At 33.0% G+C, this 17,436-nt stretch overlaps 1 protein-coding gene across 5 annotated transcripts in view; it reads right to left on the bottom strand.

The window, feature by feature from the left end:
* The window catches only part of LRBA (LPS responsive beige-like anchor protein), a 755,230-nt gene that overhangs the window by 599,857 nt on the left and 137,937 nt on the right, over window positions 1-17,436 (bottom strand). For all 5 annotated transcript variants that reach the window (XM_047717621.1, XM_047717620.1, XM_047717619.1 and 2 more), the window contains exons 14-17: window positions 15,381-15,549; window positions 10,633-10,712; window positions 9,010-9,072; window positions 6,822-6,919 (exon numbers count right to left, since the gene is read on the bottom strand). In XM_047717621.1, the coding sequence (XP_047573577.1) occupies window positions 6,822-6,919; window positions 9,010-9,072; window positions 10,633-10,712; window positions 15,381-15,549 (410 nt within the window). The remainder of the gene's footprint in view (window positions 1-6,821; window positions 6,920-9,009; window positions 9,073-10,632; window positions 10,713-15,380; window positions 15,550-17,436) is intronic.

Here is a 17,436-nt window from a genome sequence, read left to right on the forward strand (position 1 = left end):
ATGCTATAATAATTTTTTAAGTGTTGAATATTTCTCACTAAAGCTGAATCCAATTAGTTTATCAACTAAACATAACCACTAAATTCCATAAAACCAAGTGAGCATATTCCACTTTTTGACCAAAGTTGAGTCCCAATTTAACACAAAAAACATTTCTCACATTAGAGCAGAAAAATCCTGTACTGTTTCAATGACACATATATTTTTCTAACTATAAAATATTTATAAATATATGTACATTTCTCTATTGGAAATAGAAAAAAGTATATGAAAGATATTAAGAGTAATCTGTAAGAGGCACTATTAAAAATTGGGACATATTTTCATATAATCTATTTACTATGACTATATATACAAAGAAAATTTATGGACATTCTAATATATATATCTATTTTTCTGAACTGAAAAATATTGCAGCATGCATATTACAGCATTTGCAAATAAGAAAATATTCAGGTAATAGAAATACCAAAAAGAGACATTTGAAAAGTAACATTATTTCAATCAGTTCACAGACATGAAAATACATGGTAAAAGCTTATTAGACTCCAAAAATTAAAAATTTAATACTTAAAATTTAAGCAAGACCTAGGGTGTGACTGATACTGCATCAAGAAACATAGTCAATTCTAAGGAAAAATAAGTGCTCCAAGATATCGGAGATAATGTCTACGTGATGTGATGGTGGAAAACAGTTTATGTTTACCAAGTACATGAGAAAATTTCTGTCATTTAATGGAAACCAAATTGCCACTTAAAATCTGTAGAAGTTACTGACTTCTACGATGCAGTTTGGTATTCCTATTTCCTGGCACCAGGAAAGACTATCCCCTCCTCAAAATTTCTCCATGTTTTTCAGTTTGAGCCTATGTTACACTCCATTTGACTTTCAGTTAGTATGAAAGTTTCACTAAATATATACTTGTGCTCTTTTCATGTTGGCCTTTAAAAATTATGGTAATAATTTTAGGTAGCAGTGTAATCATAAACAGATAATGAAATTATGTATCAATGCTCCATTTGGATTCTCTGTTTCTTTAACTCAAGAAAGAAATCAAGAAGGAAGAAAAACAGATGGAAAGCATGACGGAATGACAAGACAAGCAGACAGGCAGAAAAGGAGAAAGACAAGAAAGAAAGACCGAAAGAAAGAAAATTGACAATTCAGAAAATCTCATACTGAATTTCTAGAGCCAAAAAATATTTCCACAGATCTCCAATTAGATTTAAAAGAACTACCTACCCATCATTCCCAAGTTATTTTTATTCTATATAATATAAATATTCAATAAGCCTCTTTATCCAGTGTTTTTTTAAAAAAATGACTGAACTAATTATTCACATTTCCATATATTCGTGCAAGTTACAGATTTTTCATTTATTCACCATAAGTAAAAAACTGAAAAGGAACCAAAATTTAAAGCATACTATTAAAAAAAAAAAAAAAAAGGCAAGAATGACTTCCATTAATGCCAATGTGGAAGTCAGCATTTCCCTCCACAAAAAAAAGACAGAAATAAAATTAAACTTTTCACATGTAACCTTTAAATCAGCAAAACAAAAAATTAAGAGGCATTTATTACTGAGACATTAGTACACACTAAGTTAAGAAAATTAAGAGTCCATGGCCTTGTTGATAGGGCTAATGCCCAAACAACCATCTCAGCTGAGAGGGAAAGGGAGAGAAAACAGAAAAGAAATTAAAAAATAAATAAAAAACAAACTGAGAAACCAGATACTGCATGCCATGGAGTAAACAAATTCTGGACATTAGACAAGGCAATTATTAAAACAGACAGATCACAAGTAGACAGAGAGGCAGGCAGATAGAGAGAGAGAGGAGGAAGCAGGCTCCCTGCTAAGCAGAGAGCCCGATGTGGGGCTCAATCCCAGGACCCTGGGATCATGACTGAGCCAAAGGCAGAGGCTTTAACCCACTGAGCCACCCAGGCGCCCCGGCAATTATTAAAACAAATGAAAAACCAATAACCCATGGTTATTGTCTCAGTCAGTAAATCATGAAACTCTTGATCTTAGGGTTGTGAGTTCAAACCCCAAGTTGAGTATAGAGATTATTTAAAAATGAAATCTTTTTTAAAAAGAAAACCAATCGGGCACCTGGATGGTACAGCTGTTAAGCTTCTGACTTGGTTTTAGCTCAGGTGGTGACCTCAGGGTCATGAGATCAAGCCCCACATCAGGCTCTGCACTCAGCAAAGAGTCTGCTCAAGATTCTCTCCAGCTTCCCATGTGCCCACTCGCTCTTTCTTGCTCTAATAAAACTTAAAAAAAAAAATACCAACAATCCATGGACAAACAAAACAGAAGTCAGACTTGCTATAATATTTATCTGAAATACTCCATTTTCAACCAAAATTAGTATGCATGCAAGGAAATTAAAAAGTGTGAGCCATAATTTTTTTAAAAAGCAGTGAATCAATAAAATGACTCAAGTTCTAAATGTCAGATTTTGCAAACACTTTAAAGACATGCAATAAATACGTTCAACTAATTTTTTTTAAATATTTATTTATTTGACAGAGATCACAAGGAGAGAGGCAGGCAGAGCTGGGGGGGGGGAGCAGCTCCCTGTTGAGCAGAGACCCCGACGTGGGACTCGATCCCAGGACCCTGAGAGCATGACCTAGGCTGAAGGCAGAGGCTTTAACCCACTGAGCCACCCAGGCGCCCCCGTTCAACTAATTTTAAAATGGTATGTTCAAATAATTAAAAGAAAACAGATTAACAGTAAGTAAACAATAAAGAAAAAAAGGACCACATTAAGATTCTAGAGTTAAAAAGTGAACACGAAAAATGAAAAATTCACAAGAGGTATGGCAAAAAACAGAGTCTGTGAACTTCAACAGATCAACAGAAATTATCCAATCTGAAGAACACAGAGAAAATGATATTACATAAACTAACAGACCTTTAGAAACCTGTGAGACATTATAGTATTCCATCATAGGTATAATGCAAGAGCCAAAAAAAAAAAAAAAGGAATTAGAAGAAGAATGCAGAAGAAAATCTTTCTGAAGAAACTGTAGGGGTAAATCTTCCAAAATTTAATGAAAAAAACATTAATTTGCAGATCCAAGAATTCAATAAACCACAAAAGGATAAAAACAAAGAGAATCACAACTAAACAAAATATAGCCAAAATCCAAAGACAAAAAAAAAAGTTAAAAGTATCAAGAGAAACATGACTCAACATACGGAAAACAACAGTAATACAAGGCTGACATCTCAGCAAAAACAATAGGAGCCAAAAGTCAATTAAACCACAGTCAAAGTGCAAACAGAAAGAAAACTGTTAAAATTTTATATCCAGTATAATTATTATCCAAAAATCAAGAGAAGTAAAAGTATTCTCAGATGAACAGACTGGGAAAATTCATTGCTAACATACATGTCTTGTAAGAAATAATAAAGTTCACCAAGAAGAAAGGAAATATAGTATTACAAAACCATTAAACAGAAAATATTTTTTAAACTAGGGGCTCCTGGGTGGCTCAGTCAGGTAAGCAACCAACTCTTGATTCCAGTTCAGGTAATGATCTCAGGGTCCAGCAACCAAGCCCCACATGGGGCTCCCTGCTCAGCAGGGAGTCTGCTTAAGTATTCTCTCTCTCTCCCTCCCTTTTTACCCCTCCCCTGCCCCACTCATGCACACATGCTCACTCGCTCTCTTAAGCTCTCTCTTTAAAACAAATAAATAAATCTCTAAAAAAAAGTGGGGGGGGGGAGAAAGAAACTAAACAATCAACAGGGAGTTCTGGTTCAACCAAGATGTCGTAAAGCTAGTAACAGCCTCTCTGTCTTACATATTAGACCTTAAAACAATGGGAAAAAATACAAAAAGCAATTTTGTTAAGTACTCTGAAGACCAAACAAAAGCAGATGCACTGGTGTAAAAGAGATAAAATTTGGAGAATTGTCCATGATAGAGTGAAGAGTTTCAATTTTTATTTTCTCTTGTAAATCTGACCCAAATTTGAGTCTTTATCTCAGAGGTGGACGTTAGAAGCTCAGATGGCTGATACTCTGACAAAAACTGTCCTTTGGTTAAAGGAACTAAGAAAATGGGTTCGTACAGGTGGCGGGGGGTGGGGGAGTGGTCCTGAATAGGAGCAAACAGGAAAGAAAGATCCTCAAAATCTTTGTAAAAACCCATAAGAGTCCTAAACTGACCTAGGAGATGCACTTGTGTCCAGGCAGACATGGACCAGAACAGAGAAATTTTTCTAAATTGAAAAAAAATTTGAATTATCATCCAATTCTCTACCTAATCCCTGAGTGCATTACATACAAGAGAGACACAAAGCAGGACAAGGGAGATTTTTACAATAAATGACATCTGGAACCACTACCCACAAAGGATAGGTAGAACTTGCAGTCTGACCCTTCTTATTAAAATAAAACAAACAAAATGTCAAGGTTAGTTAGAGGATTTTAACAAAACACATAGTTTATAAAAGATAACATTCACATTGTCTAGGATACATTAAAAAATTACTCAACATACAAAGGACAAAGAAAATATAACCATTTCTCACAGGAAGAGACACTGAATAAATGCTGATGAGATGGGTAAACTGTTGTAATTATCAAACAAAAATATTAAAGGTGCTATTATAAATATGCTCTGGAAGGTTAAAATAAACACAGTCTAACAGAATTAGAAAATAGGGTTCTCAAAAAAAAAAGTGTAAAATTAATGATCTTAAAATTATACAACTGAAATGTACAAATTTAAAGTATTTATGAGATGAGCTTAATATCAAAAAGAAAAAAGCAAACAAAAAGTCTATAAAGTTGAAGATGAAGTTTATCACATATAGCAAGCTGAGAAGCTTGCTATATTGCTATCAATAGACAGTATCAAACCTAAGAACAAAGGAAAAAGATTGAAATAAACTAAAAAGAGGCTCAGGGATGTGTACATCAAAAGCCCTAATATTCATGTCACTAAAGACCCAAAGTAAAGGGAGAAAAGACATAACTGAAGCAAAAATAGGAAAATAAGGGCCCAAAACTTTGCAAAATTGGTGATAATCACAAAGAAAAGTACAATGGAAGTGTGTGTGGGGGGGAGGCTAAAGAATGTCTTGAAAGCAAGTACAAAAATGTAGTACATTTTATTTAGCAAATAAAGATTTAAATAACACTACACTTCTCATTAGAAACCATGGGTACCAGGGAACAATGGTACTTGTTGGTACCATTGGTACTGGTACTAAGTACCAATGGTACTTCAAAAAATATTTTGAAGTACTGGGGCGCCTGGGTGGCTCAGTGGGTTAAAGCCTCTGCCTTCAGCTCAGGTCATGATCCCAGGGTCCTGGGATCGAGCCCCACATCAGGCTCTCTGCTCAGCGGGGAGCCTGCTTCCTCCTCTCTCTCTGCCTGCCTCTCTGCCTACTTGTGATCTGTCTGTCAAATAAATAAATAAAATCTTTAAAAAGAAAAAAGTAGAATTCTACAAAGAATTCTATATGCAGAAAAAATACCCTTGCATGATGAAGACCAGATAAAATTATATTCAGAAGGGAGCCCAGGTGGTCCAATGAGTTGAGTGTCTTGGTTTCAGCTCAGGTCATGATCTCAGGTTCATGAGATGGAGCCCTGCTTTGGCTTCTGCACTCAGCAGGGAGTCTGCGTAAGATTCTCTCTCTTTCTCTCTCTCTCTCTCTTTGCCCTTCCCCCCATTTGCATTCTCTAAAATAAATAAATAAATCTTTTTAAAAATTATATTCAGGAATAATTTAAAAATTTAAATTTAAATTTAAAATTTAATTTAAAAATCTGTTTCCAAGAAAACCACTCAATAAGAAATGTGAATAGAATTCCTCCAGAATGGGAAAAAAGAATAAAAGAAATTGTAAATATCTGGCAAAAAGTAAACAGGGATTTTTCTTCCTTAAATTCTTAAAATACATACAAGTTAAACTAAAAACTGTATCATTGTCTAGAGAGACTTGTGATACATTAAAGGTAGTAACAAAAAATGGTGGTTAAAGAGATAAATAGTTGAAATGGTTCTATATTTGAAGAGGTAAAATATTAAAGTAGACTGTGAAATCTTGTGTAACTACTAAAAAACACATGCAGAAATAGATACAAAACCAAACAAATTAATTTTTAAAGAATACTAAAGGAATTCAAACACAAGGAACAGTGGAAAAGAGAAACTGAAGGAAAAAATTACAGAGGTAAATAAATAATAAAATGCTAGGTGAAAATAAAGCCTTAACAGCAGTTACATTAAATGTAAACAGTCTAAACACATTGAGAAGACTTAGTTTCTCAGAGTATGTTTCCAAAAAAAAACAAAACTGCAAGAAAACAAATTTCTGTTGTCTAAGCAACCAGTCTATGATATTTTGTTATAGAAGACCAAGTAGACTAATACAATGATGATTGGGATTAGGGATGAAGGTAGCAATATTTAAGAGAGCAGTGGGATCTTTTCTTGCAGTGCAAATTAGTTACTACTGTTCTAGGACCTAAAGATAACTCTGCTAAAGAATTCAGTTCTATAATAGCTATATAACAGCATTAACCATACAAAATACTAACCTGATTTGCCTGATCTGTCTTCACAAATTAAACAGTAACACAACCTCTATAATTTAAGACTTCTTTAAAAAACATAACACATTAAAAAAAAAAAACATAACACATGAAATAAGTGGGTCTTATATCTTAATTCATTTATAATATATGATCCAGTAGTACTTTCCATACTTAAGAATCATCTATCATTTCCAAATTAAACTCTTATATTTAATATATTTAAATCCCTGATATACAACTCTTACCGTAATCCATTCCTTTGGTCAAAAGCAGGAATCATGGAGTTAGGGTGTTCTGACATTAATGCAACAAGCAGTTGTAGGACATCCATTAGATTGTCATCCTAAAATCAAAATAGAAATTATTTTAAATAAGGAAAAATCTTTTTGAACACTGAATACTTCCCAAAAAATCTGAAAAAAATTGTAACTTAAAATAATGGACATATAAGCAATATACACCTGCTTTTAACAAGCTCATTCTTTACACATATATATTCATCTTCTAACTCAAAATACACATCATCAAATGTGTCAAATGTCATAATCAAAGAAATGCAACCCTTATAGTATACAGTATTGAGATTTCCTGAAAATATTCTATAGATACACTACACTTAATAGGTTTTTTTAGACAAAGTTTATATATTAAGAAATTGAGGAAAGGGGAAACTAAGTTATTTTCTTTTTTTATAGCAAAACATACCAGAGCCTTTAATAAGGTAATCAATGTCAGCAATCTGATGGCAGTGTATGCTTTATTCACTGACCCTCTCAAGAAACTAGTTACAACAGCAAGCTTTTGAGGAAATAATGGAATAGTTTTCATATATTATACCTATTGACAGTATTAAAAATACAGATGATCAGTGTTTACTGAGGCAACATACTATTGTATATAGTATAACTTGAAAATTCTGACAGAACAGCAAAGAAGCATATGTGAGTTCTGAAATCCGAAACAATTCCAAGACAATCCTACACAGCCTTGGTTGAATATTCCAGTATATATGCATATTTAGAACCAATCTGGCAATACTGACCCAAAAAAAGAAGGACAAGGGAAGCAGCTATCAAGAGCTAGTTATCTCTATTGCCCGGAGTATAAAGGTTTTTGTTCACTGCTTTGGAACTACAGCTATTTGAACATCTAATTTTCAGTAAACTAAGCAGATAATCTAGAGCTAGGGCACTGAGACTTGGGAAAAGTGTTATTTGAAAGACCTAAAAGATTTCTGAATTAACATACTAAGAGAATAGAGAAGATCACCATGATTTCCAGTTTCTCCTTTATAAAGTACTTCAGTCCCTTAGGGAGTTAATAAAAAAATCATACACAACAACATTACTAGGAAATTCAGTTGAAAAATCTTCAACTATTATACTGGGTAAAGAAAATCAACAAATAAAATACCCTAATCAAGAGAAAAAGAAAGCATAATCTTAATGTTTGAGTCAAATATGAGCCAGTCAAGAAATTTAATCCACTTTTCCGTATCAAGAGCAATAGGTCAAAACAGTATCTCCATTTACTGATGACTTTAAAAGACATTATTTTACATCATAACAGATATTTATTAAAACACAAGATATGAACTATAAAACAGAAATGTAATTATCATTTGAAATACTGTGCTTTATATGAAATTACATCATTTCTAAATTTTACTTATTTAACAAATACTTAATTCAATTATTTAATTAGATTAAGTCAGAGTATATTACATTTTCCCAGGGCAAAATAATAAAGGAAAAAAACCCAAAACATTTCAACTTATTTTCAACCTCCTTTGCAACCACTTAATTACAAATCCCATTATAAATAAGTTGACTTACTAGTATTTGAACATGCAAAATCAGTTGGCAGATTATGTTATGAATTTGAAAATCTAAACATTTTTAGTCATTTTCATAACCTATTTTTCCACGTTACACTGGTTCCTAGAGATACAATGAAGGTATTCTTTGACATACTTTCTTTTTTTTTTTTTTTAAAGACTTTATTTATTTATTTGACAGACAAAGATCACAAGTAGGCACAGAGGCAGGTAGAGAGAGAGGAAGGGAAGCAGGCTCCCTGCTGAGCAGAGAGCCGGATGTGGGTATCGATCCCAAAACTCTGGGATCATGACCTGAGCCGAAGGCAGAGGCTTTAACCCACTGAGCCACCCAGGTGCCCCTTTGACATACTTTCTTATTAATTCAATGAGATCTAATTTCAAAACTTTTTAAAATTTTTCATGATCACTCTCAGAGCCATCCTGTGGTAATAAAGAGTATTTAAATGACAGTTGCTAAGACTTAGGTCCTAAGTATCTTTACTCTCCATGATAGTTACATTAATGAAAGATCAGTTAAACGTTTTTACTTTAAAAGAAAGACCACAATGCAGCTTCAAAAAATAAAATCCCAAAATATAAATTTCAAATGTTACCTCATGCATAGTGAGGAGATAATTAAGAATGGCCTGCAGTTCATCTTCCTTTACTCCAGAATCCTTTAAAAACATAATATAAGTGTCTTAAAGTATCGTATACATGCATTCTAAAAAGATTTTTTAAAAGATGAATAATACATCTAACATTTGTCAACCTGGTCAATTGCTATAAATATACAAAGATATTAAATATAGAATCTAAATTTAAAACATGAATTAGGGAAAACACCAAAGATCTGCTATATTCAAGACTGTGTAGAAGTCAAAGATATGTTATCAAGTATCCTGTTTTCAGAATCATATATGACAGGCTATCTAATAAAGCTATAGAATCCCAAAGTAAGCAAACCAATAATTCATGATGAAAGAGTACTATTCACAACTATCACTCCACTAAATAGAGAAGACAACTTTTCTATTTCTTTTTTCTGTTAAATTTGGAGAGTAAATGAACAGCTTCTAAAATTACCAGTTAAAATGTGTAAGCCTGATGATTCACAAACCTGTACCCCTGGGGCAAATAATACATTATATGTTAATAAAATAAATAAATAAATGTCAGGCACTAAAAACGGAGTAGTACTGTTCCTTGAGGAAAACATTGCACTTTTAAATATGAACTCAGTATGTAGATTTTTAACCTAGCCTACCAATTTATCAATGATAAAACAAAGCTGAAATGAGAAAAGAGCAATAAGAGAGATCGGAGGGGGAGACAAACCATCAGACTGTGGACTCAGAAACAAACTGAGGGTTCTGGAGGGGAGAGGGGTAGGGGGTCAGGTGAGCCTGGTGGTGGGTATTATGGAGGGTGTATATTGCATGGAGCACTGGATGTGGTGCATGAACAATGAATATTGGAACACTGGAAAAAAAATAAAATAAAATTTATAAAAAAAAAGAATTAGGAAACAAAATCACAGAAAAAAACACAAAAATCAAGCAATAAGATTTTTGTAAATAGAAATAAGGAATGAGTCTAAAAGCTATACTAAAAGTTTGACCCACTTAACATAATATTAAATACTAAAAAATAAGAAAATGACATAGGAAAATAATAAAATATTGATAAAAAATACATTTATACATTGCTCTCTAATAAAATCAAAATACCTTTCTTAAAAATAATAAATTTTACTTTACCTACAACACAGTAAGAATCGGACAAATGTGATAATTTCTAAAGGCTGATGCATCTTTCTGGTACCTTTATATATGGAAATTTTTTCTCAAAATCTGAATGTCAAGTACAAGAGACCCACTAAAAATGTTATCTCCTTGAAGAGTCTTATTGACTACCCTATCACTACTGCCATGAATAATACCTAGTACTTAACAAACTCTAAATATTTACTGAAAGAATGAATCCACTTGAACCCCTAGAGAAACTCATATAACATATATGACAATTATCAATCTCCAATTCTGCAATGATTTACATCCATATGTGTGTAAAAAAGAACAAAAAAAAAACATAGAATCAAGTTTCTTTCAGAGTATTTTCCAAAGTGTAACACTAATAACCCAACAAAGAGTAAACAAAGACTTAAAAACAAAAACTTATGTGAAATTTTAAGTTAAAATACGGAACATGCTAAAAGAGAAGAAGTATAAACTCACCTTCATCACTAACTGCTTAATGAACATCAACAAGAATGCTCGTAGAGAAAGTATTTCTTTTTGATTAGGTCGTGGTCCATCTTTGAAAAAATAATATGCACACATACTTAGTGTTTCAAAGACCTCAACGCAAAGTATAAAACTGTCTTTCCTAAGAGTTTTTTCTATATATTTATGAGAAACATAAAAGTGAGTCACCTAAAGAGACATATGCCTCAACATTATTGTTTAGAATTGAAAGGAAGATAAAGAGTTTACCAGAAGAACAAAAACTAAAGAAGTTCATTACCACTATACATGCTTTACAAGAAATATTAAAGGGAATTCTTCAAGCAGAAGAAAAGGCTTTAACTAGAAATAAGAAAATACAGGAAAGAAAAAAATCACACTGGCAAAGGCAATGTAAAGGTAGAGGTAAACTGCCTTTACAGTAAAGGTAGGGGGATCACTCATTTCAAAAGTGAGTATATAAAGACTGAAAGACAAAAGTAATAAAATCAACTATAGCTACAATAATTAGTTAAGGAATACACTAAATAAAAAGTTTAAAATATGATACCAAAAACATAAAACATTGGGAGATGAGAGTAAAAATGTAGTACTTTTAGAATGCATTTGAACCTAAGGAATCACCAACTTACAATGGGTTTCTATATATATAAGTTGTTAGATATGAAGCTCATGGTAACCACAAACAAAAACTTCTAATAGGTACACAAAAAATAAAAAGGAATCCAAACAGAACATTAAACAAAATCATCAAATCACAAGGAAAGAGAGCAAGGAAAGAAGAAAGGAACAGAGAAGAACTTGAAAAACAAGAGAAGACAATGAATAAAATAGTAATAAATATGTACCTGTCAGTAAAAACTTTCAAACTTAAAAAAAAAAAAAATCCTCTATATGCTGCCAACAGGAGACTTACTCTCTAAAGACACACAAAGACTAAAAGTGAAGTGATAGGAAAAGATACACCATGCAAAAAGAAATAAAAAGAAAACTGGTCTGGCAATACTTTTATCAGACAAAGGAGACTTTTTAAAAAGCTATAAGAGACAAAATGCATTACATAATGATAAAGGGATTAAACCAACAAGAAGATATAATACTTATAAAAATTTATGTGCCCAACACTGGAGCACGTAATATATAAAACAAATACTACTAGACAAAAACAAGAACCTGACAGTAATACAGTAACAGTAGGGGATTTTAACACACCCCTTACATCAATAGATAGATCATCCAGACAGAAGATGAGTAAGAAAACACTGGCCTTAAATAACACAATGGAACAAATATACCAAACAGATATCAACAGAATAGTCCCACCAAAAAACCAGAAGATACATTCTTCTCAAGCACATGAAACATTCCTCTACAATAATAGCATGACAGACCACAAAATAAGTCTCAATAAATTTAAGAAAACCAAAATCTTATCAAGTGTCTTTTCCATCCATAATGAAACGAGAAATCAATTACAAGAATAAAAGTAGAAAAAAACACAAATGCAGAGACCAGAAAACATGTTCTTAAAAAACCAATGGAATAATAAATAAAATAGGATATTAAAAAATACCTTGAGACAAATGAAAATGAAAACACAATGTTCCAAAATCTGTGAAATGCAGTAAAAGCAGATCTAACAGGGAAGTTTACATCAAAACAGGCCTACCTCAAGAAACAAGAAAAATCTCTAAGAAGACATACAGATGGCCGACAGGCACATGAAAAGATGCCCAACATCACTAACCATCTGTGAAATGCAAATCAAAGCCATAATGTGATTTCACCTCACACTTGCCAGAATGGCTAAAATCGAAAAGACAAGAAGTATTTAGCATTAGTGTGAATGCAGAGAAAAGAAGTTTTCAGGCACTGTTGGTGGGAATGTAAAATGGTGCAGCCACTATAGAAAACAGTATGGAGATGCCTCAAAAAATTAAAAATAAAATTGCCATATAATTCAGCAATTCCACTTCTAGGATTTATCCAAAGAATACAAAAACATTAATTCAAAAGCATGTGCATCCCTATGTTAAGCACAGCATTATTTACCATAGCAAAGATATGGAAGTAACCTAAATATCCATCAACAGATACATGGATAAAGATGTGGTGTGTGTTCATATGCATATACACACACATGCACACACACACACACACAGAAATATTATTCAGCCATAAAAAAGAGTGAAAACTTGTCACTGTGACAACATGGACAGGCGTAAAAAGTATAATGCTAAGTGAAGTAAGTCAGACAGGGAAAGACAAATGGTATATGATTTCACTTGTTTGTAGAATCTGAAGAACAAAACCAACCAAAACAGAAACAGATCCACAGATACAGAAAACAAACTGCCAGTTGCCAGAGGGGAGAAAGGAAGAAGATGGGAGGACAGACAAAATAGGTGAACAGGTCAAGAGGTACAATATTCCCATTATAAAATAATACATCACAGGGATTTAATGTACAGTGTAAGGAATAGAGTCAATAATATTGTAACAACTTTGCATGTTGACAGATGGTAACTAGACATATTGAGGTGACCATTTCATCATGTATATAAATATCAAATCACTCTGTTGATATTAATATAATACTGTTTGTCAATTATTCAATTTAAAGAGTTTTATGCCTCTAGAAAGACATTCAATCTCACATACAATAGTATATACAGTGCTCCAAATGTACAAAATGGGTTACTTTGAAATTACAATGAAGGGAGTTTATTTTTAAGGTTAGATGAGTTCCAAAACATGAAAATGAGGCAATAAAATTTGTATTCAATAATAATATGCACTTATATTTTGTTTTAAAAGACTCTGAGAATGTTAGTACAGTAACAGAAGTTTACAAAAGAAAATCCAAACTTATATGTGAATTTAGTTAATAAAAAAAAAAGCTTCTGTCTCTTGTATAAGCTAATACAAACATTTTAAAAAGTACAGCTCAACACAGTTTGGTTCATTTAGAAAGGAAACATTATATTGACCGCCTCTGACATCTCCTCCCCTTCTTAAAAAAAATCTCTGGTCACACATGGCTCACATTAAAAATAATTTTCATGTCTCAAACAAAAAATCCCCAAGTAGAAAGCTTTTGAAACCCAACACCCATTGTTGTAAGATCCTAAAGTTAGGTACCTGTTTGCTTCATATTTTCTGCAATTTTCCCTCCACTAATCACTATTTACAGCTAGTTCTTAGACCACCAAAGCACAAGACCACCAAGACCTCAAATAGATCAATTAAAATAGGAAGAAAATTGCTTAAAATTTGTTCCATATGACAATTCCTAGACAAAGAATCAGTTACAGAGCTACAATAGAATCACATACTTTGTTCAGCTCTCTCACTTAAAGTATGAGACTTTCCCAAGATCACTAATCAGTTATAAAATCAATGACAGAATACAAAACTAATACACAGGACAGTACATGATATACCTACAGTACCATCAAACAGTCATTAGGAAATTATGACCTAGTTCTCTGCCACAACACTACCACCTTAAACAAATCATTCAACTTCTGTGTGTTGTCATATATTTCTAAGTTACACATAGCTTATCCTCTGAGAAGCAGCAGATTTGGAAAAAAAAAATAATAATAAATAAATAAATAAATAAATAAAAAAGAAGCAGCAGATTTGGAAAAGGATAAAGATACATTGTATTAATATGAAAACTGTATTTATAAATCACTGAACAGCCAAAGCATTTAAGTACAACGACTCTCAGCATCTAATTCCTGATTTCAAAGCAGCCTTCAATTTTTATATCAGGGTACTGAACCCATTCTCACTCTGAGATCATTTATTTCAAAGATAGGAAGGGCTTCCACGCCCATGTATGGGCAATCAGAAAGATAGCTGCCACGTAAGACTATGTCCATGATGCAATCAGAGCCAATGAGCAACAAGGAGACTTCAGCTGGAAATGTTCAATACAGGCAGACACTCTTTTGCTAGACTTATAGTTGTAAGGATGTGAAGCAGAGTGGCTGCTTGGTACTGTAAGGGAGAGAACACATGAAAAGAGACAACGTAGAAGATGGAGGGAGATAAACTGAGTTCAAGGGGCATATTCTGAACCCTTGCACTAAGTTCAACTGAAAATGCCAGTTTACATGAGCTGATTAACTCCCTTTTACAATAGCCAATCTAAAGCAGGTTTCATTTAAAATTAAAAGATCCACAATTTGTCAAAATTTTTATTTTGATACCTTCTATAAATTTCTGACATGATAAATGAATATTACCTCTCCAGTAATTTCCTGATTATACAGGAAAATAATTACTGAAATTTCATAGCCTCATTATATTATTTATTAGAAGTAGATATACGCCCTACTACCACAAGAAATCTGTTTCCCAAAAACCATGGATTTTCATTCTCATTATGATAATTAGCCTCAGCATCAATACCATATGTTAACATAGAACTTCTCACTTTCTATGCCTTAATAATATCCTAGTCATATCTGCTCTGCAAACAACTTACACGAGCAGAAGTAGCATTCTTCCATGAAAGTAGCAAGTTACCTCTTGCAAACCTCAATTCAGTACAAACTATTAACATTATCAAGAATAAAATAAAATTTTGCCATGATGATATTCAGAAAAACTGCAAGAATAACATATAACATTATAAAATAATAAATTCATTATATTAATTTAATAATATATTAAAACAAAGAAAAGAAAAAAATCTATGACAAAATATATAAACAGGGATGATATACCTAATCCTTTAGGCGTGATACCACTTCGATCCTGAGGATTCACTGCCCAGTAGTAGTACTTCAGTGTATGCGTGATGAGAAGCACTGTTCCAACTCTCCGAATGGCATTATATATGTTGACTGTACCAATGAATTCCGTGGACAGGTAAGTATAGAGTGTCAACTGAACCTACAGAATCAAAATGAAGAACTTATATCAAAGAAGCAGCTTAGCATTTTGCCCCTGGTTCCAGTAATACTCTCAGGCTGCTTTACTTGGATCATACTTGTTCCAAAAAGTAAGATGCGAGCTTGATGGTAACATCCATGCTAACAGATAACACGCACACACATACACACGCAAAAGCACATATATTCCTTATAAAGCTAACCAGGTAAATGCTACTTTTACAGTAACATTATAAAGGAAACATCCCCTAATATACCAAATTTTTACAGCACTGTTCCATGGAAATAACTGTTTAATTCCTATTAAGCAATCAGCAATTACCCATGTGCATATATAACGTCTTTACCGTAAGCTTACTAATCATACTATGCATAGTTGCTTTAAAAAGCTGGAAATTTTCTTCATTTTACAGAAAGTAGAAGATAACAAAAAAAGAAAAAAGAAAGAAAAAGTAGGAATAACTCAAAAAGAATAAAGGTAGAAGTCAAATGAAAAAAAAAGTGTAAAGCCTACCTTAGGAGATGTTAGAAAAACAGAATTCTGTTGTAATAGCTCATTGATAGAAAGATTATAAGATTACAATCCCTCAACATGTTTATCAGTATTATCCTCTAATTAGAAAAGGATTCTACTGGGATGCCTGGGTTGCTCGGTTGGTAAAGCGTCTGCCTTCAGCTTAGGTCATGATTCCAGGGTTCTGGAATTGAGCCCCTCATCAGGCTCCTTGCTTGGCAGGGAGCCTACTTCTCCCTCTGTCTGCCACTCCCCCTGCTTGTGCTCTCTCTCTCTCTCTGACAAATAAGTAAATAAAATCTTAAAAAAAAAAAAAAGATCCTACTAGTCTTATTTCCAAATAAATTATTTTAATAAACACATAAGAGTTTAGTAACTTCAAAATACAAGCTCTTAAAAGAAACAAAAGATTATAGGATTATAGGTACTACTCTACCACCACACATTTCACACTAGTACAAAATTTCAGTGAAATTACAGCTTTAAAACTCACCAACTGCTATAATCTAGTACTGTAGCACAACAGCACAACATAATATAAGGATTGCTTTTGTCCTACTACTGTGTCAAAATCAAGAATTTTTCAATTCATTGCTAGTAGATATACTTTATAAGTGGAAAAATTTTAAGTAGGACATACATATTCACCCCCTAACCAAAGACCAAAAAATTTCCAGTCATTTTTTTTTAAAGATTTATTTTTGTATTTGACAGATTACAAGTAGGCAGAGAGTCAGGCAGAGAGAGAGAGGAGGAAGCAAGCTCCCCACTGAGCAGAGAGCCCGATGCGGGGCTCAATCCCAGGACCCTGGGATCATGACCCGAGCCGAAGGCAGAGGCTTTAACCCACTGAGCCACCCAGGCGCTCCTATTCCCAGTCATTTAAAAAGGAACATTTATGCTACCTTCCTAGACATGGACGGCATTTTCACTTTCAACCCTGCAAGATATATCAGTGTTACCTTGTAATTTTGTTAGAGAGCACAAATTAGGTACCTATCTTCCAGATGCCCAAAAATAAACAAAGTTAAATGAATCGGGGAGTCAATTAGTAATCATATACAGTAAAGAGTGGCAGATTCTGAATCACTTATAACTGAGGTTCAATTTTATGATCCTTATAGTTTAGAAAACTATATATATGGGGAATATCCCACTGTCTTGCAGAAAAATAGTATTATGTTGATGCAGCCAATGTCATTCAAATGGATAGGCCCACTTTACTTATCATTGAGGCTATATAACACTTTTTTTCATGGTTCAAATTCTTAACCATCCTATTTCAGTCATTTAGAAAATATTTATATCCACCTATGCTTAGTGATGTATTATAGAAATACAATGACATATACATTATCTCTCGATAGCTGAAAT

Source organism: Lutra lutra, chromosome 2 (assembly GCF_902655055.1).
Source record: "Lutra lutra chromosome 2, mLutLut1.2, whole genome shotgun sequence".
Lineage (NCBI taxonomy): Eukaryota > Metazoa > Chordata > Mammalia > Carnivora > Mustelidae > Lutra > Lutra lutra.